This window comes from Morone saxatilis, unplaced genomic scaffold (assembly GCF_004916995.1).
Source record: "Morone saxatilis isolate NCDOM2014 unplaced genomic scaffold, NCSU_SB_2.0 Contig9, whole genome shotgun sequence".
Lineage (NCBI taxonomy): Eukaryota > Metazoa > Chordata > Actinopteri > Moronidae > Morone > Morone saxatilis.
Window position 1 is genome coordinate 16,043,960 of NW_023340268.1, and position 22,113 is coordinate 16,066,072.

A 22,113-nucleotide genomic window follows, 5' to 3' on the forward strand; every position below is an offset into this window, starting at 1 on the left:
GTTCTGCACCTGCTGTTCAAGGACCTCTCTCACTCTCTCATTAGAACGATTTTCACATCCACTTTCTGCGTTGGCATACACATACTTAATCTGCATTACACACCAATTCCAAATTGATCATTTTCCAATTTCTGCTCATATCTGATCTGGTTTTGTACCTAACCTTCTGTTCTTCAGTTTGTCCTGCAGCCAGTATGGAATCAACTGCGATCTGGGCTTTACTTTATAATAATGCTAAAATGCTTTTTAATATCTGCTTAACTGGATTACATATAAGATCTTTGTCACATATGGAATAGGGAATAAAACATCTGAATGCATTTCGGCTTCACGACAGTTTTTCCTTTCATATATAGCATCCCCAACCTGGCTAAGACTGTCAAGGCATTTTTTAATAAACCACCACTGATGGCGGATTTAGGACTGCGAGAACAAATGCGTGAATATTCAATTTAATGTGTATTAGATCCACAATCGTGTGTGTCCACTCAGAAGAGAGATTAAGTCCAAATTTAGTGGTTTCATAGAAAAATTTAAAATTGATAATGAAGATGGATAAGAAATGATGTTTAACATCCAAAACCTTTCTTTATCTTTCTGCAAAACATGGCAGTTTATGCTGATTTGCAGCTAATGTTTTACATAATTAATAGGTCTTTATTCAAACATACCATGGGTCTTTTTAACTGGATTGTAACAGTGGGTGGCAGTAGTAAACTACTGTTGTGAACTGGTAAAAATCACTCTCGTAAACTCTTCTAAGAAGAATAGCAAATTACCCACCCTTTCATCAATACTGAAGTGGAAAATTCCTGCATCTTTTTAACATTGACCCAAAAAAATTACCTCAACAAAGATAGCAACTTAGATATTCTATATTTCTCTTCTATGCGTGCCTAATTTAGTTCACACAGATGAGTGGGGAGTGTATGCAGTTGGAGCTCGATCAAACCACAGAGGGGAAAAAATATCTCACACACACATAACTGCTCGACTGCAGCACCCATTTAGATCCATGGAGTCAGGACGTACAGATTTGCTGTATACAGAAATCACAGCAAAGAGGATCATATGGCTGAGATTTCTAGGTCACAAACATGAAGCAGAATATATGGCTAGCTGCATAACCGAAGTTGCTGAAGGAACCAAAGAATGACACGCAGCAAAGAATGGGTGATATTTACTGTATCAAAACACTACCCACAAACTCCTGAAGGAAAGATTTGGTTCAGCTGCTTTGTGTGTAAGTGTAGTGTGTGTGTGTGTGGATGTCATTTTCTAACAATTAATCATGTTTGTGAACTGTGTTTGCCTCTTTATGCTGGATTCACAGGCAAATTCTCCCAAAGTGTTTTCACATTTGTAAAAGTAAATAATACTTAATCCAACACAGCAAATTGCATACTGCGAAAGCACTTGCTGCTAAGCTTAAGGACACAACACATATTTTAAGTGAAAGATTTCTGTTATAGAAAGACACACACAGTTCCCAGGGGGCTGGCTTGGTCACAGTGACTTTTATAACCAAGTGGTCAGCTCACTCACCCAGTCTCTGGAGACCAAATTGGCCAAAGCCTTTTCCTCTGACAAATCCCTGGTACACAAAGGAGTTGGATGCGGAGATGTAGGACACCTAGGGAGGGAGAGGAATGGAAGACAGACACTTTATGTGTCACATCCAGGCTTTACAAAGGAGCGCATCATTAAAGTGTCAGCAGCAGGTGCACGCAGAAAATGAAATATCATGTCAAAGGAGCTGAGAGGCACTGTTACAGCTGACATTTAATATGACGTTTTTTGCTCAATAGCACAAACATAAACACACTCAACTGTGCCCCACACATACAAGTATGTTACACTTTGCACAACATGCTTGTGCGTAAACACTTGTGTGCTGTGAGGCACGTGAAACCACACATATACTGTGACCTGCTTTTTTAATTATATCTAGAGTGTGAGAAAGTGTGAGAGAGAGAGTGTGTGTGTGTGTGTGTGTGTGTGTGCATGCATTTGAGGTGCCTAGGGTTGGGGGATAATATGGGAGAGAGGAGTGGAGGGGGGTCTGCAGAGTCCTGATTACCAGGCAATGATTTAACTGACATTTTAATTAAAGAGAAAACTCTTGGTGGGCCCTCCATCTCCCTAGAGTGACAAGGTTAGTGTGTATGTGTGCTTGTGCATATTTCACAATAAAGCTGTGCGTGTTTGTGAGTGTGAGTGTGAATGTGATGCAACACCTCTGCAGATACAAAGAGAGGTGCAGGTATTGAACCTGACCCCGGAGTTGCACTTACATGTCCGTCTAGTGCCCAGTTGTCTATTTTGAACTTGTTGACAAAGATCTCCACAGGGCCTCTGATCTGGTGGACCTGTAGCAGCAGCTGAGCCTCCTCCCTCTTATATGTGCCTACAAGAAAAAGGGTTTACAGCCACACTTAGACAATCTGAAAAGGATTATGTTATGTATATATGTGACACTTATACACAAGGAATTCAAAAGCTAAATCTGATTCATCCTTTGATCGTGGCATTGTTGTGTTGACGCTTTCCTCTGTGTAGCAGCTCTTCTTTGTTATCTATGGCAGAAAGTCTTACTACAGTCTTGACTGAAGTTCAAATATAAGTATAACTTTAGCAGCAATATAAGCATTGAAATTACAGCACAAACTATGAACATCTAGATCATGTTCATTTATTAGTTCGTAATCGTACATAACACACAAATCTGTGAGCAAACACTGCATTTCACAATGTGGCTTCTTTAAGTTTGCTTTTTTAGTAGCACTGCTTAGACTATCATGGAAAATAAAATGAAGAGTTTGATTGCAACTCTTTAATTTTTCTTTGTGAGTGCACAAGGGGAAATGAAAGGATGATACATGATGCCAAGACACCAACAGTGTCTAATAAATGTATTTAATTTCACTTATTTATAACTCCAGTTCCATTTGTGATAAAGCATGGCTGGTTGCAATGACTAAAATGTAAAATAATCAGTGTTTTCTTGCTGTATTAGTCCATGTCAGAGGAAGGCAAACTACAGGTGTGAACACATAATGAAAGGATATAATCTACAACATGTTTGTTACTGTCGACAAAACCCATTAAAAGACCGAAACCAACAATATCATGGTCCGTCTTTAAAAATCAGCCGATCACTGTACTTTGAGGCAATTTCTAGCTGTGGATTCGTTGCACCATGTGTAATCAACTCAAAATAATACCGTACCATCATCTATATCACATGTAATACTATATGCATCAGGGAATGGAGCAACATGTCACCCAGTGCAACAGTACGGCTAGCAAAAAAGGCCAGATTGTTTATCTGAGACTATTATACTATACTATACTATACTATACTATACTATACTATAGTATACTACTATATTGTTTTGTGGAAGTTTGGTGTAAAGATTCGTACTGATTAATTAATGATTGAACAATAAAGCCATGTAATTTGTATATTTTGCAAACACAGCAACATTACTTTCAGCAGAGAGTGTGGCAATTGAGAGCATGAAGAAACCAATTTTTACTACACTGTGATGAAGATGCATCCAGGTACAGAGGAGTGAAGTGTCCAAGCCGTTACTGATGCAAATTTGTGTCTTAATGACCGCAGCTGCACAGTAATTATGCCACAGGGAAAAAAATAAAATGTCTGCTGTTCAGTAACAGCAGCAATGATCTACACCATGCAGGGACCACACTAATTTCTTGCTCCTTGTACTCAACTCAATTTATCTGACAATTTATTTGTTTGGATAAAACCCAACACAGGAGTATTTGAGTGTGGGTGGGGGGGTGGAGGGGTCTCTGATATGACAATATGGTCATACAGGGTGAGTGTGTGTGTATGTGTGAGGTCTTGACTGTGACTTCTGTTTCTGGTGTACCCACCGGCCAGTTTGAGTTCCACTCCGCTGTGGTCGATGAGTGTTCCGTTAACCCGGTTGCTAAATGGCTCAAAGGCAGTGATGCTGAGCATAGCCGGCTGCTTCTTCCCCAGGTACTCATAGGATCCCCTCCACAGAGAGTTCTTAGCGAACACACCACCAGGGACTGAAAGAGGTAAAGGGTGAAGAGAGAGGAGGCAAAGAAAAATATGTTTTTGTTTAAAATCATGCCAGGTGACTTCACTGGTTGCCTTTAAGCTGAGGAGAGTGACAATCACATATAGAGGAGAAACCAAATTCAAAAAATATTTAAAGAAAATCTCACTTAAAGCATCTTAAAGTATAAAAGAACATGCATTACCTGGTAATTTGGAGGGTGGCTCCTGCACTGTCCCCACTGGGCTCTTCCCACTCGGGCGATTATCAGCTGAAAAAAAAGAAAAGAAAAATGACATGTTTATCCTGTAAACAGGCACACTTCCTCTGAAAGTGAAAATTAAAGATCCGATTTTCTCTTTAAACACAAACGCTCTAAGGTAATTGCATTAGGAGGATGTCACCATCAGCACTTCCTGTCTAGCTCCATGACTAACAACCCCTGAGGTGGCCAAAGTGAGGGCTGCCTGCGACAGGACTTGACTCATGCATCAAATAGCGGCCCTGTTGTCCCCTGTGGGTCTACGGCTAAGTCAGAGACATAGTTTCGCTGCTTCAAGCGAAGCACTTTAATAATGCCTTACTGCTCACACGGGCCTCAGGACTACACCGCAGTAGTAAACACACACCCACACGGACAAACAGAGCGAGGAGGGCTTAACACGCGACTGCAAACAAAGACAGGTATATTGATGGTAGTTTATGAGCACAAACATCACCTCGGATAACTGTATACAGACACAAACAAACACACATGCACACACACTCCTACAGCCTTCTATTTTATTAGCTGCCAGTCTTTTGAGCTGCCCTTCCATCACTGAGCCCACAGGCGTTGTTAATATCCTGTATGTGCTAAGGCCAGTTCTCTTTCTTTCCTTCACTCTTAATGGCATGGCCTTAAAAATACCCATCACCCTCTATAATTTAGCAATGGCTTGGCATTGAATCCATCAGAAGGACATCACCCTCTAGTACGTGTTTCTCTTTAACCCATTAGCATTCGTCTACCCTAGATAATTGTGTGTCGATGAGTCCATTTCTTTCCTATATGTATTTAGGCCAATGCTTTGGGGTGTCTTAATGGCAGTCTATTTGTCTGCTAGACCTTGTTAACACTGCCTCACCATTTATAAGAGGTACTTCAGCTAACCTAATCAATGGGATGCATTGGCCTAATCAGGTTTTGCACCCTTGTTAATGTTTCAAAGCCTGTGTGTGTGTGTGTAATTCCATGCAGTGTAATTGGGCGATAGATGGTCCATCCTACCCTGGCATGTGTCTGAGAATAAGCAAGTGTTAACAGAGCTATTCATCTACATTAACTGAATCCCCAATTTCCCAACCTGAGTCTCCACTGAATCTCGCACCAGTACAGCCCCCAGTGGTTTCAGTAAAGGCTGCTAATGGAAAGTGCACATTATAAATATGGAGGTGAAGTGTTTTCAGTGGTTAACACATCAGTATGCTTCTCTAGGAAAGTGGGTGGCCATGTGCACACATTTGTAATCTTTTGAGGTTTGGGAAAATGTATCAGTGTGTGTGTTTGTGCCAATATGCATGTGTTTGTGTTACGCAAGTAATATTGTAGAAATTTAGCAGCAGCAAAAAAAAAATGGTGCATGTGTGCCCATGTCTTTGCATATATAATATCAAGTATTTTTCTATGTTCCCTTATATATAAATAGAAATAATTTCCCCCTGGGATTATTAAAGTATTTCTGATTCTGATTAGACATAATGTAACCATGTTCATACCTGCACAGAGAGGTGGTTTCCCTGTCCAGCTCCCATCGGACCGGCAGGTCCTGTGCTCTGACCCTCCGGCCAAGTAGAAGCCAGGCTGACATGTATAGATCAGCGTGTAGCCAAGGGATGGCAGTTCAATGGCTCTCACATCAGACTGGGCCGGCAGCTCTGGCTGGCTGCAGTGGTGGGCTGGAGAAAGAGAGAAGGATTAAAGAGACCATAGAAGAAAAGAGTAGGATTTTAGAGAAACAGGTTAAAGTGGGGATGAGGAGATGTGCCAGGAGAGGGATCAGAGGAGCAACAGATAAGAAAGAAAAAAAATATGGTGGAAGAGAAACAGTGAAAAAGAGAGGCAAGGTGGAGATGCGGGGTCAAGGAAATGTATATGGGATATCCGATTTTAAAGTAATGCAAACGTTTGCTCAAGGTTAGGTTTTCCACTTAACTATACATATGTTTTTGCAATATGAGCAGACCTGTGTACTTACCGATGCACTCAGGCTGAAAACCACTCCAAGTGAGGTTGGGCAGACAAGTGCGAGAAATGGAGCCCTGCAGTAAGTATCCCTTTCTACAGCTGAAGAACACAGTGCTGCTGATCTGTAAGAGGATTGACATGAGGATGTGAGGATGTAGACGGGACAATAAGTATACATATTGCACAGTACACAGAATACTTAACCATAAAATTAATCCAATTCTTAAAATCACCTTTATTTTGGGCTTGGTCGTCCAAAAAGGTTTATTATTATTTGTTTAAAATTAGCATTCATTTATTAACTCGTTTCAGTACGTTTTAAAGCAAAAAACAAACAAAAAAAGAGTGAAAGCATTGTTTGGTTCCAGCTTCTCAAATGAAAGGATTTTCTTTTTTTCTTTTTTGACATTTTATACACATTTAATTAATTGTTGCAGCTCTAGAAAAATAAGAAATGCTGATGTTCATTGACTGTGTCATGTTTTTATTATGTAAAGAATTAGTAGTTGGAATACTTCTGACCAGTAAGCATAAACTTTGCTACCATTTCCAGGTGAGACTAGATTACTGCACGTGCACAATATTTCTGACAGAATTTATTAAATCATGAATAATCATCTTTAATGAAAATGGTGGGATATAATGTAATATTCTGTGGGGGTGAAAACTGAATTTGTTTTTTCTAAACATGGATTTGAAACAGTAATTTGTGATTGACGAAGTTGGGCTAAGGATGATATAACACTATTGTTATGTATATTTGATGAAGGTTTGGTCATTCGGCGTAGGTGACAAGTCTAATACAGTTATCTTGGCCATCATGAAATTGATCTTTTTTGAGAGAGGACCTTCAACATTACATTACTTTACTGTCATTATCTCGGTTGTCAGTGTGCTCCAGTCCTTTTGATTCCCATGGGAGTTTGCTGTCCTCGAATTGAGAAGCACCGGATTTATTTGCATACTGTTGGGAGACGCCCTGAAAACCCTGTTTCATAAACATGCTTTATGGTAAGAAGAGAACAATGGTCCTGGGCTGAGTGGTGCTGTGCGTTCTCATTAGACCAACAATCAGGTAGTCATTCCCTCAACCTTGCAGTCCACATTCCGGTAAAATGTAAGGTACAGTAATAATTTAATTCCAGGTAGTGCTACTACATGAGTAATAGCACAAGGTTGAAAACCTATTTCTGTTCAATACATGAATTAAATTTCCTGTATGGCCATATATTGATACCTGGTAGCCTTGGCTGTTGTTCTGATTTCCAAAGAGAGGAGTGCCAGGATCTCCACAGGTAGTGTGACTGGGATCTGAAATACACAAACACACACACACAAATTCTGTGATAACTACTCTCATGTTAAAGCAGGTTCCATTAATACTACATGTCACCCATGACAAATAGATATATCACCTTAGAGACACTGTATGGGGAAATTACATTTTCACAGATCTGGTGTGAAATAAGGACTGAAGGAGCAAGTTCATAGATAACTGTATACACTCACATACACAAATCCTACAAAGTCTTTTATTAGTGATCTGAACCTCTGCTCAGAGCAACTAATACCACAATGACAAACTCTCTCAGTCCACACACCCTGTTAATTCATTACATAATTTCACTCCAAACTATATATATATATATATATTAAATTAATTAGTTAATTTTACATGTTGCATGCAGTTATTCTTAAAAGTTACTCTGATCTAATTTTGTCTTAGCAGCTTTCAATGAATAGGACGAGCTAGGAAGCTTCATTCAGCTGCAATTCTTTTCATTACAAAACTGCACAGATTTACCATTATAATTATATACTAGTTCCTAGGGCTGTATGCCAGTACAATTTCTCTTTTGAGTTTAGTGCGAAATTTCTGTGAAATTATCATCAAATCTAGGTGCTGAACAAGAAGTCAGTCAAGAAGAGGCCAGTCGTTCCAATGAATTCAGAGCAAGTGAGAGGAGATTATGTAAAGCAAAATCAGTGGTAGCAACATACACTACTATTACAATACTTTAATTGATTAAATCTCACTTAATCTCAGTTTAACCCTTCCCACATGTCAGGCACTATGGCTTTTCAACAGTGAATGTTGTCAAAAGTGGCTAATAAATGATACAAGGGAAGTGGAGTTACTACTGACCTTTGGCTATAATGAATTAATGTTTTTGTTATTGGGTCATTTGTTGGCATGTGTGCATATTTTATAGCATCACAACAGACCCTTAGGGCAGGAACAATTGATTTATTTGCAATTTGTTTGAGACCACACTGTGATTTCCTTGAGTGCACCTAACAGCAGCATCCACATTTATACAAGCAAGTTTATTAAGGAATGTTTATCACAGCAGGGAACAATATTACTGATGACACTAGGTCAAAACCAAAGTCTGAATTTTGTTACTGGGACTAATTTCACAAAAGGGTTTTGCAAGAATGCTTACATGCAGGTCGCAAATGATGGCAGCATCACGCTTCACAAATGCTTGATGAATTTGTCCTAAAGGGGTCTTGAATGCTCATGCATGGGCCACAAGGGCAGTGTTTGCTTTGATGAGTGAAATGTGTCAATTAACAGGAGAGGAAGTGATCGCATGTTGTAAATTGCAGCTTGTGTGTTGTAAATTTGGTAAAACAGGCCCCCGGTGCAGTCTTGCATTGACAGACCTACAGTTTCTCAGACAGACATTATGTCTACACGGTTAAGAAAGATTTGACTGAATTCACAGTTAGTCTGAAATAGGTGATATAAATATTCTGGGTTGTTTTAATTAATTCAGCGATCAAAATGGAAAAACAGAATCAATACAGCTTGTTAGCTGCATCGAATGGTTTCTGCATGCATTATTTCTTGATTGCAAAAGGCAATCAGGACTACAAGGCAGAACATGAGGGGGAAAAAGCAAGCCAGCCAATGGGAGGCTTCTCTCCCACTGATACCAGTGTTACAGCATTATATGAAAGTAAGTATAGCACTCAATGTTTTGTGCTCAGGTTAGCAAACAGGAACACAGGTCATGCACACTGTTGCCTAAAACCTCCATACTCCACCTGTTTGTCATTGTTTTGATAATTACATCAAGCACTGTAATCTAACATATTCAGTATCTTAACTATACTGTAGCTTACCTATACTGTAGCTTACCTATGCACGAGGGTTGTGTGCCACTCCAGGTGCCATCATACTGACAATATCTCCTGGTAGAGCCCACCAGGACTAGGGGAGGGTAGCAGGAGAAGGAGACAGAGGACAAATAGGTGAATCCTCGGTCCTCTCTCCTCCCCTGGGCTGGCATCCCTGGGTCTCCACAGAACACAGCTGCAAAAATGAAGCAGGAGGGAGGAAAGAGAAACAGCAGAGGTGTGTTTTAGCTGACCGACTAACCATATTGGGTTTTATCTCAATATTTTCCAAGGGGGCTCAAATGTCACACAAGGAACATACACATTATACATAGGTGAAAGAAATGTCAGAAAGATATCAGTGACGTGTAATATGATTGGGCATTCCAGCGTGGTGCCACTTACGGAAGCACTGGGGTTTCTCTCCACTCCAGTTGCCATTGCCCTGGCATGTTAACACAGTAGGCAGGGACAGCTGGTAACCTTGGTTGCATGAGTAGCTGATGCTAGAGCCCCAGGTGAAGTCTGTACCGACAACCTGTCCATTAGGGATGGTAGGTGGTGGACCGCATACGATTGCTGCAAGGAGACAAAGAGGTAATGCAGGACTTCATGGATTCTGCATATTGGTTTTTGATGATTTGATTCATTCCATTACATCATTATCTGTAATAGTAGCCCTCTATAATCACTCCTTCCTTTCCTCAGTTAGCCTATGCCATTGTCTAGATTTATCTCATTACTGAAATGTCATTTAAGTCACGCTACACAACTTTACCTTTACAAAGTGGTTTGGTGCCATTCCAGGTGCGGTCCTTGGTGCAGATGAGAGTTGAGGCCCGGTCAGCATCCATGGTGAAACCAGGAGAACATTGAAAACTGACTGTGTGATTGTAGGTGAAATCATTGCCCAACCTCACCCCATTGGCTGGCACCCCAGGGTCACCACAGTTGATTACTGCAAAAATAATAATAAGTAATAATAATTAAAGAACAAATGAAAATGGGTAATACAATTCGACAATGAAGACAGATGTCGTGGAACACAAGGAGAGAGATGAAAAGGTTGCTTGTTTGGGTTAAGGAAATAAAAAAAAGTTTGCTACCTCATCATGAGCCATATTATTTGATGACTTAATCTGTTTTATATTCAATTGTACTTGGTATAACAGAAAATCAATATTACACACTTAGGATGAAATACAAGAAAGTAAACAAACTAAAACTGCACACCAGTTGGAGCCGCGGAATTTATGAACCGTTATATGCACTTGACCCAAACAGTTCACCTCACAAACAAAACTTAACAATCTAAAAAGCAACATCATTAGTGTATTCACAGATAATTAGCACCTCATTCATTTATGAACAACCACTACACACTACACATTCATGCTTTATCTGAAAGAATTGTCCCTTTACTTTAATTTTCACAGTTTACAGCTCTAAGGGTACTGAGAGACTAAATCTTGTGATAAATCTTGTACAATAACTCCCTAAAGCTCCAAAATGAACCACATTTCTTCTTGATTATACTTTGACACCCTGCGGGGAAAACAGTGTGATTGAGTAACAACAGTGAGAATTCCACTGTGTGACTCAGTAGCATGATGGCTCGGCTCTGCTGTAAATGTTTAAGGCAGAAAATCCAGGGCACGGAAGGACAACTTGGGCTCAGTTGCCTTGGGACAAAAAGGCATTATTAAATGCATATAACCAAAATTCCCAATAGGGTGAGGAAACTGGGCCTCTTGGAGGTGTAGTGTCTCCCCTTGACTGAGCAAGCACTTACATTTTCCCTCTGGGCTGGTAAGAGTGTGCCGCCTGGAGCCACAATGTCTATCTAGGACTGTGTACCCTGTAACAATACCTACAGGGCTGAGATACAATGAGATCATTTCTCCTCTTGCATAACAATATTCTTAGACTGTCACTGGCAAAATGCTTTGGTTCGTGATACTGTAGTTGCTAAATAAAATGTGTAATTGTGTGTACATTTCAGTTACAGTATGTTAAGATGCAGAGAAGAACGCTGCCAATTCTAGTAGCCACTTCTTTCAAGTAAATCCCTTTTTAGCATACCATTTTTCTAAGATCAATATTATTCACATGTCCTTTGCTCACTAAAGTTGTTCATCTAAAGTGGGTCAACATGTAGCCTTTCACTCCTATGGATTACAGAGTTCTGAACTCTATAATGGTGCTGCTTAGGGTTTATCCTCTCCATTCAGAAGAAACTGGTTCTCTCAGTGACCTCTATTTGCCAGGGTCTCTTAGCTCTGTACAGCAGCTGTGTGTCTTTTGTGAGGCATGATGATAAAAGGACGTCAGTCAGGAGTGGACCATGCCTCGAACCAATTTCCCCCTACTGAGCCAGGGATCCATGAGTCTTTCATCACAAAAAAAAAAAAAACTGCCATTACAAGCGATTAGCATAATCTCTATAAACAGATATTTGCATATGAATGCAGAATCTGTAGGCCAGGGACAAGATTTTGGTATCGGAAGCATTCTGGTTTCCATTTTTGGTCTGTTTGTAGTCTGAGTAGTATTGACCAATTATGTTTGAGCAGGCTTTAGTTGCATGCAGGTAAACAGTCCATGTCGAGAGAAAAATAAACTTCTTTTTTTTTTATATGCAGAAAGTTTATGGAGATTAGTCAAAATGTTGTCTTCTCTCTCAACTCCACTCTATCAAGTTGCTAATCGGACTGTTAACGATGACCGGTGGACGGAAGAGAAAGTCTTGACCCAGATATCTGGAATAAAACAGAAGCTCCAAGACACTAACTGTTGTCCTCAGAGGATAAATCGTTGTTAAGATGATAGTCGTTGATAGTTTCGAGATTGTGATTAGCATGGCTTCCATGTTTTCCTGCATTTCTTGCATAACATAAAATATCTTTTTTTATATTACCTATTTAACCTGTATTTCCTACATCTACAACATCAGGATATGTCAGAACTATTCAAGTGTAAACTACTTTTCAAGTACAAATTAAAATAACAGGCTAACAGGTAGACAACTAAGAAATGTTGCTAATAAGAGGAAACATAATAGCATTCTCAGCTGGAGCATGAATTTCCATTTAAATATGGACACAAAGATAAGAAATACATAGATTCACATTGTTTTGTGAGAGCTGTTATTTACCAGAGCACTCTGGCATGTTGCCGGTCCAGGTCCCGTTAACAGTGCAGTGTCTGGTAAGCAGGCCAGTAGAATAGTAGCCCTCCCTGCAAGCGTAAGTGATGGATCTAGAAAACGTTAGGCCATCATGAATCAGGATTTGGGCATTCCGTGGAGTTCCAGGATTCCCACAGGAGATCACTGAAAACAGAACAGAAAAAGAGAGGGGAGTAGGAAGGGTTAGATAATATTCAATTAGAGACTATATCCTGAGCCACCAGAGGAGAAAGCGTGTCCGTTAAAGTTTAAGACACATAACGTTAAAGTTCGTTATGTTTGTGTGGTATGGGTTGGGGAGAAAGAATGTTGGTGCACTACCATTGCAGACTTTGAACAACAGAGTGTCATTTTCCACACCCTTAGCTACTTCTCATTCCACTCCTTTTTCCATTCACTTATCTGTGGTCAACATATCCACCTACCAACCTAAATGCCTAAAACTTATAATTATACTTTTGTACACCTTAATGTAGTAGCAAAAAATGCATGACTTCAGTGTTCACTAGAAGGCAATCAACAGCCATTAAAAATCTTTTGCATTTTCTGGGAACCATTTTGTTTTCTTAAAAGACCTTATTGACTCACTGACTATCCTGTTCTTTATATGTATTCTAATAAGACTTATTATGTAAATTACACAAAACATAGGTTGGTTTTCTACAACATTTCTTTTATACTCCTTCATGTGTCTGATATGCGTTCCTCACTCAGTTTGTTTTCCCTTTCCCTCTGTTCTTTAACCACCACCCTCATCATCTTCCCCTGCGTCCTACTTCATAAGTAACTTTGATGGACACATCCTTTGCTTAGAAAGTCCCTTGGTTCCTGTCCGACCGCCAGCGATGTTTCTGTTCATTACTGTCTCCAGCTTGCCCCAGGCCCTCAGAGCCCCATGGGCTGCGCCCTCCCGTAATGACCAGATGTGGCCTGGCCCTTGAAGTCCGTGCCAACCGAGAACAGGTGGGCAACCTCGGCTAGTGAGCATACCACACAGCAGAGAGGGAATAAGACAGAGTGAAGCAAAGGAGAGAGGTGGTGGTAGTGTGTGGAGAGGGGGTTGCCTGTGTGTTTGATGTGTGGTGTGTGTGTGTGTGTGTGTGTAGGTGTGTGTGTGTATGTATGTGTAGGGGTTTGTTAAGAGTACAAGTGAAAACAGCCTGGGAGACAGGATGAAGCTTTTGGAAATACCACACTGCATAAAAGAACGGGGGAAGAAGAGATGTGTGTTCACAGACAGTAAGAAGAGAGCAGGGGAAAAAAAACAACATATAACTGCAGATAGAACTTGCCAACTTGAAGGTGGAAAACTGCAATGCGAGTTTATGGAGGTTTTATTATTTTAGTGTTTCTGGTAGATGACTGAAACCCCCTGGCCTGCTGGCTACCCAAAAATGTAGGTTGAAACACACACAGAAACAAACAAACGAACAAAAAAACGGTATATACTGTTTCTAGTTTGACAGTAGAAAAGAAGAACTGCACTTAGTTCTTTTCATTATTTGTCCTGTCTCAGCAATAAGAATAGAGAGTGTAGGGCCTGGATCGATCGGACACGCACAAACTACACATCTGCTTTTCAGGTGTTGGCAGCAGAATGGATGCCATGTTGCACAAAGACAAAAATTAAAAGCCTCATGGTGTTATATCAATAGAGAAAACATTCTCTGTTATGTCCCCCATTCTCTCTTGTTCAATCACTGTTCTATGTTTTTGCAAACACACAAAACACATGCAAATTTGCGATTGTATCTTTCATTCAATTTGCGAATGCAGAAGTTAATTACACACTAAATGTCTATAACTACAGTATTAGCCACAATCTGAGTGAAGGAAAGTGCAATTCAGTGGCGGCATTTGTTGAGATCATCTAGCTCTGAAAAGATATCAAAAGGTAGAGATGATGAAATATAAACACCCATTAGTAAAATTTTGAAATATTCACTAAGGCCACAATTAACTCCAATTTGTGGGAAATGATGGTTGTCCATTACCCCTGAAATTAAAATAAAAATCTATGGATAAAAAGGTTTCTAAAACTAATTCAGCTGGACTAATTAAACAAACTGCTTAGGAAAGAAAGAAGAAATGTCTAAAGTGCATGAGAAGTTCACTGAATATTAAGTTCAACTTCAATTACCACACAATCACAGCTCTCCAGCTGGCCTGCTTTGCATGTTACTAGATGGTCAGATATTGTTCATTCATTACTGCTCCTAAGAAGTCAAACCAATCAAACCATCCACCAGTTATCCAGGTTTAGTCTGTAGTGGTGGCAATTTAATCAATAGCCCACACATGATTTTTTTCCAGCTCCTCTTAAGGAACCAGATGGGATATGTAATCTATCCATAGTCTTCTTGGTCTGCTCAAGGGTCTACAGTTGGACGTGTCCAGAATACTTCCACAGTATATGGGGGAAGCATCCTGATTAACTCAACTGGCTGCTTTCAACATATAACAGCAGTTGTTCCAACTACTACTCCAAGCTCTTTCTTGATATCCAAGTTGCTCACCCTGTCCTTAAAGGGTTTTATTCGTTGGTCACTATCCAAAGCTCACAGTCACAAGTGAGAGATAAAACCTAAATTGACTGCTAAACTGAGCTTCTCTTTAGAGCTCAGCTCCCTCTTCACCACAAATTGGTAGATGCCACACAGATCCTGCCATTGATCTCATCTTACCCTCACCTCAACAGACCCAAATAGTCATACACTTCTTCACTTGGGGCAGGAACCTTTAAGAAATCATAAACAGAATCGCTAATAATGCTCACTGTGTACATACTTACAACCAAGTACAGTATGCATACATGGCCGGACCAGATGAAAGGGCCGAATAGATAGGAGCAACGTTTTCAGTTTACCTTATATTTGCACAGCTACCGCCACAGGACATGGTTGTATTGACCAAGTACACGAAACACATACAGATTTGAGGCAGAACGACCATAAACCCTCCAGTATCTGTGTGAGGGTGAAGGGATGAGGAGATGAGGCTGAAAGCCATATTTATCCTCTGGAAACCAAAGTCTGACAGTTAGCCAGAGTCTCCTTCCTAGTACATTGGCAAAAACTTACTGAGCAGTGTGATTTTGCTGTATAAATGGGATCCACCATCCCCTTCTACCAGTCCATGTTTGCCAGAGTAGACAGCTATAAAAAGAAAAATAACAAAAAAAGAAAACACTGTATATATTCCTTACCATGACACTCAGGCTGGGTGCCGATCCAGGTCCCATTGGCCAGGCAACTTCTATCTGGTGAACCCTTCAGCATATAACCAGGCTCACAGCTAAAGCGTACAACACTGCCCACTGTAAATTCTTCTCCCAGACGGATACCATGCACAGGAACGCCTGGATCTCCACACAGCCCGGCAGACTCGCCTGGAAAAGATAAAACATAATGTTGACAATGAGACTATCACTCATGTGGACAACACACATTAGAAATGTATTAGCCACATGAGGGATGTTTTCATATGAAAACACAATAATAATTAGATTAGAACAGGAACACAGACCCCTCCTCACCCAACTGCCATCGAACAGGAAAATAATATTCCCCTTCCTCCCTGCAGACTGACTAGCTTCACAAACACATTAAGTTTCATTATATATATTTGTTCAACATGCAGAAAATTTGCAATACGATGTCATTTTTCATTTCACTGACCCGACATATATTTTGCACCTTGCTCTATAGTCCCGCGTCCTCCATTTTAAAACAATCACAAAGCATTAAGTGCTGCTCCCTTCCACATTTTACAAGGCACTGGTCAACCTCACTTTAACAGTGTATAGCTAAGAAAGTCGGCAAATCTTTATAAAAAGGGTTGTGTTTATTGCCCAATGAGAGAGCACTAGCAATCCCCGGAGATATATATGAATGTCATGAATTGTGACATCAAACTGTCAGCGTGCTATTTATTGTCGTGGGTCTGTGTGCGCTATGTATGTTTGTGTCACATCTTTGTGAATGTGCCTGTATTTGTGCCTTCACACATTTGCATTAGTAGACACCCCTATCGCCTTTCTCATGTATTAGGTATACTAGACGTTGTGAAGCAAATCGTAAGGGGAGAGAGAGTATGGGGGCTGATGTCTTTATAGTGCTTCATAACCCAGCTGAGGTGTGGGCGTCCCTTACTCTGATATGAGCAGATTAAAGGAGTTTTATGGAGGACACTCTCTTTGCCCTTGAACTCCATTTTTGGTCCACCTACTTCACTCATTACCTGCTAACAGCTGCCACCGAAACTCTTTATTTGTTGGTCTGGCATTATGAGGGCATCGGTGTGACCGGGTGTTGATATTACATCTGAATTAATCAAGTATTACAAGCAAGAAGCCTGACAGAGGATGAGAACAGCACCAGCACAAGCTTTAAAATATTAAAGATCAAATGTGTTGATTCCAATCTTTTCATTTAAGCTTATATTGAACATCAAGACAGAAAGCTTTTACAAAATGAGGTTATTTTCAGTTTTATCCTTTCGAACCATCCTACAGTCAATCTGGGTGTAGTTTTCCATACCGGAGCAGTGTGGAGGCGAGCCGCTCCACTGGCCGTCCAGCTGGCACATTCGCGTTGTGTTGCCAATGATGGTACGCTGGCCGATGCAGCTGTAGCGGATGACTGAGCCTACTGTCCGGCGGTCGCCTGAGATCTGGGCGTAGGGAGGCATGCTGGGGCGGTCACACAGCACCACTGTCCAATCAGAGCAGAGAGATGAAAGAAAGAGACCAATGAACAAGTAAACTGCTTTAAAGCCCATGATGAGGAACTAATAAATGCACCACATATTCATTATATTGCCTTGTATTAGGAAAACTATAGAGTGTAAAAATGTTGGGGGACATTAGATTTGTGTTTGTTAGCACTACATTTCACAGTATCAGACAAACCAGTTAAGAGACTTAATTCCATCAGAATGCTTCATAACTTTATCACACTGAGCCTGTTTTCATTACAAATGCAAGATTTCTTACTCTGAGTGGAGGTAAACCCAGTAGGGTTCAAATAGGTTGGTTAGTTAATTGATTAGTGGTTTAAAATTTTTTTGTTTTATAAAAATGAATCATTTAAGTCAGTTTGTAAGGAAAATGCTAAACTTTTGCTTTTTCCTGCTCCTGGCAATTTTCCACTTTAATTGTTTTACAGTATCTGGACTTTTGGTTGAAAAAAAAAAAGTTATTTGAAGATTCAGGGATACTGTGTATTTTCCATTATTTTCTGACTTTTCATATAACAAATAGATCGATTTATTGTAAAAATAAGCCACTAAGGACTAATGCTGTTTGGTTATAATGATATGCCACAAAAATTATGCTTAATATAAAAGCTAAAATAGGAGGTCAAAATCAGATTTCTGCTTTATGGAAATCAGTTTAAACTGTCCTCTTTTTCAGTATATACAAAAATAATTCATGCTGCAGCACAACCAACCCCTGAGGTACTCACACAGGCACTTGGGCAGGGAGCGATCCCAGGTACCATCCCCCTGACAGGAGATGGAGCTGGTGCCCAGCAGGTAGTAGCCTGGGTTGCAGCGGTAGGATACAGCGGTCTGGAAGCTGTAGCGATGCGGCCCACTGGGCAGAACCTGCCTGATGCTGTTCTCTACATGGCCTGGTTCTGTACAGTTCACAACTGGAGAAAGTGACGCAGAGGGGGGAGGAGAGTAAAGGAGCCAGAGAGAAGAAGACATCTTGAATAAGCATTTGAGGCTCAATTTAATGTATTATATTATTATCCTGGAAATCTGTGATGATTATATGTAAAATGTTACATGGAGTTGTTTTATCTTATTACAATAATATACCATCTATTTTGATATAGATATATGACTCCCTCACACACACAGGGAACATGCCCATTTTATAGGCAAGTTTTTTCTCCTGCTTTTATGCCCTCTGTCCATTCCCTTCCTCATCTACTACTTCCACCCATCCAGCATCCATCCATCCATCCACCCCAATCCAAATGAAGTAGGAGGCACACTCCGGAAATAAACATTTGCTTCATTAGAGCCAGTCTCCTGCTGGCCGCCATGGTGCAGAGATGGTGATGGATGGGGAGCTCACAGGAGAAGAGGCACCATGTCAGTTTAGCACCAGATGGAGAGAGTTAGGGAAGGGGAGAATGAGGGATGAGTGAGGAGCGAAGGACAGCGAGGGGGGTGCTGTACAGAGCTAGAGAGGAAGAGACCCTGATGGTGCAGAATATATTAAAATTCATGACAGAATGTCAGGCTACGATTGCTACCAGCACCAATTCATCTTGAGTGTCTCAGATACAAGACAAAACCTTACACTGCCTCAACAAAGTCAGAGTACACTGAGTAACAGTTGCTGTCTAGTCTATACTGTGAACCATAACTAGATGTGTACAATGATGCCAAAGCTCTAATGGCTTCTGAAACACTGTCTGCGAGTGCCCACGCAGCCATTATGCCCCAGTTTGCCTTGCCAGTCGCTCTCTATGAGTGTGCCTTTGCCACAGCCAAAATGAACCCATTGTATGCTAATGTACCTAAAAGCCCGCTCATTTTTATGCTCCCAAGCTGGCCAGCACAGCTAAATCACCCCCAAAATACCTATTAAAATGTATTCCTACCAGTCGAGTGCTGACCCATGGTGCCATCATTTACAACTTACCGCATAATAACACTACAAAGTGCATTTGAAGCAGTGGAGCTGCTACAGCACGAGACATTCCAAGCTTGAAAATTCAGCTTTGAAAAAAATGTGCTCGGGCAACACAGGCTCAAAGGCGATCCAACAGTCATCTAAAACGACTGACCTCCTGGTAAATTTTTGTGTGTGGCCCAGTGGGCAGCGAGAGAGGAAGCGAAAAGGATGAAAGGAAAAGAAGAATAAAAGTACGAGGGGAAGAAGGGCTGAGGTAATTCATCTCTGTTCCGCTCAGAAGTGGGGACCCCGGTCACCCTCTCCTCCTCTTGGCCACCTGCCAAGTAACAGCCCTGTAAGTAGTGTGTCAGAATGGGTTTTTTTCCTCTGTCCTGCGTCTCTTGCCTTTTATTGCTGAAAGACAAATAAACACACGAGTCATCCAAAGAAGGCGGTGTTGTGGCTCTGTTACTTTGACTCAAATTGGTGGTGATTAGAGAGGGATAGGAGACTGGCTGGGCCGGCAGTGATCTCCTGCTCCCTGCATTATTGATGGAGCCTACAGACTCCTGTAGTTAAAATCAGGAACGTGGAAATCATTACCTTTGTCTGACTGACTCCTGCGACACCTTCACCTTTTTCTTTTCCTGCCTTCTATATCTATCCGCTGCTTTCTCTCCCTGTGACGGAAAAGCTGATGGTTCGGCTTAGCTAAGGCTAAGGTGAGATGGATGAAGCGGATGTCATCCCAGAACTTATACTTTCCATCTCAGGGGAGGCAGTGCACGGCAGACAGGAGAACACATCTCAACAAATATGTCTCGAATGCTGTAATCAAGGTGGACCTCTAAGCTACTTACGTCTTTACATCAACAGTGAGGATAATGTGTCATCAAAACAAACGCTTATACATGCGCGCACACACACACACACACACACACACACTGTCTCATACAAAATGCAACTCAGAATCAGCATCTGCACGGAAACAAGGCCAATGCTAATATGATGTCACTACTAGAGCGGAGAAATTTAAGGCGTATGTCTGGGAGAAAATCTCGCCTGCTTATGCATGCAGCAGCCAAATGCACTTCTCTTTTTTTAACAACTAAAGAAGGATTCCTGGGAGACGTGTAACCTCCTCATCCCTTCATAGATGTCTAAAAAAGGCCAAATCCTTTCTCTCCTCATTTAAAACAAACTCATAAGTCAATCCGTCACTGCTTCTGTCACTGCCTTGTCACAGTCAGGGCCTGACCTTGCAAGCGCCCTTTCTATGCCTGTCACAAAGCCCTCCGTTAGTGGGGACTTAGAGACAGACGTGGGTACCGAGATACATCGCTTGTCGCAAAAACACTGCCAAATTAAAAGTCCTTGCCTCGCTTATTCAAAGCAGAGCAGGGTACTTCTTATTCTGAGCAAAAAGCCGGGATGCGGGTCTCCAAAGGGTGCTGTCTTTCATACAAGCTCAAGGACCCTGTGATTGTTTTTGGCTGTCTTTGCATGGTTATTAACCGAGTTTGTTTCCCTGACAGACAGGTGAGCCTTAGGGTGTATCAGAGGTAGAAGGGAAGAGGAAATAACATCAAACGTAAATACTATTCGGAACCTCCATGGACCATGGGTTTGGGACCGTGATAATTAAATAATCCAAGCTTCTCTTTGGTTTTTCATTTCAATTTCCCCTAATATGCGTCGTTTAAACTCTTCCTCCCTCTGGGTGTCTCTGTGCTTCATCTCCGCTCTCTCTGTGATTGGGGTCATCTCTGGTCACAGAAGATATGACCTTGCACAATACAATAGGTAATTTAATACCTACCCACACAAATGGATGAAAAGAGAAAAAGAGGACAACCCTACAGGCACTCTGTGCGTTTGGTATGCACAAAGACGATGTCAGTGGCTTATTTAGCTCTCAAATTATTGCACAGCATGATACATACAAACAGGAGAACTGCTATGCTACGACTTTGCTTACATTGCTTATGTAGCTGTGCTGCGATCATATGCACAGAAAATTATTTGATAAACTGTTTCTTATGGGAGCAATTTGTTCATTCACATGACAATAATACAACTTTGTCTGAAATTGCTTTTTTACTGCTTACTTCTCCAAAAAAACATTGATGCATTATCTGATAAGCTACCTTCTACCTGACACTTACTTTTACACCTGGGGAGGGCGTTGCTCCACTGCCCGTTGGACTGGCAGGCAGATTTTACAGCCCCCTGCAGAACATATCCGGTATTGCAGACAAATCGCACAACATCATTTAAGTTGAACTGGGTTCCTTGGGTCATACCGAAGGTAGGGTTGCCAGGATGACCACATGTTATAGCTGGGAGAAAGAAAATCATGTTTACACATATGCAGAGCAGTTTAACTGAAGGTTTAATATCAAACACCTGAACACTGCAAAACAGTTAGTGTTGATTAAAAAGCCAAAGGCCCTGGTGGCATGTCTCCAATTTTGGCCTCTGTTAAAACAGTCTTTTAAAATGACCAGTATTATAGTAGAATGCATTGTATTATTTTGAAATAATTGCCCCATCTTTGAAAAGGCAAAACACATGAGGCAACATCGTTTTTTACAGTGTATTTTATGCAGAAGCTTGTGCTGCAGCGTTGGTAAAAATGTTCAATGACAGGAATTAATTGGTGATCAGTACCAGAAGGCTTGGGTCTAATCACGCTAAATTGGTGGTCGTTATTGGCCCTAACTAGCCTGATAAGAGCATCCCTAGGCAATATATGTCTGCACTTATTACAAATCACTGAGCAGCAACTCAATTAATCTGAGAAAAAAGGAAACTTTACTGTTCTTAGATTTCAGAGTTCTTTTGTTGGCTAGCTGTCTTACCAGCATTCCTAATAGTCTGAAGC

General features: G+C 40.9%; 1 protein-coding gene across 1 annotated transcript in view; it reads right to left on the minus strand.

The window, feature by feature from the left end:
• csmd2 (CUB and Sushi multiple domains 2) overlaps positions 1-22,113 on the minus strand; it is a 208,064-nt gene that overhangs the window by 1,846 nt on the left and 184,105 nt on the right. Inside the window, 15 exon segments of the mRNA XM_035681968.1 lie at positions 1,546-1,633; positions 2,295-2,407; positions 3,904-4,065; positions 4,261-4,326; positions 5,814-5,993; positions 6,293-6,404; positions 7,520-7,593; positions 9,431-9,604; positions 9,814-9,987; positions 10,187-10,366; positions 12,563-12,739; positions 15,801-15,983; positions 17,134-17,307; positions 18,061-18,249; positions 21,395-21,568. Coding sequence (XP_035537861.1) covers positions 1,546-1,633; positions 2,295-2,407; positions 3,904-4,065; positions 4,261-4,326; positions 5,814-5,993; positions 6,293-6,404; positions 7,520-7,593; positions 9,431-9,604; positions 9,814-9,987; positions 10,187-10,366; positions 12,563-12,739; positions 15,801-15,983; positions 17,134-17,307; positions 18,061-18,249; positions 21,395-21,568 — 2,220 coding nt within the window.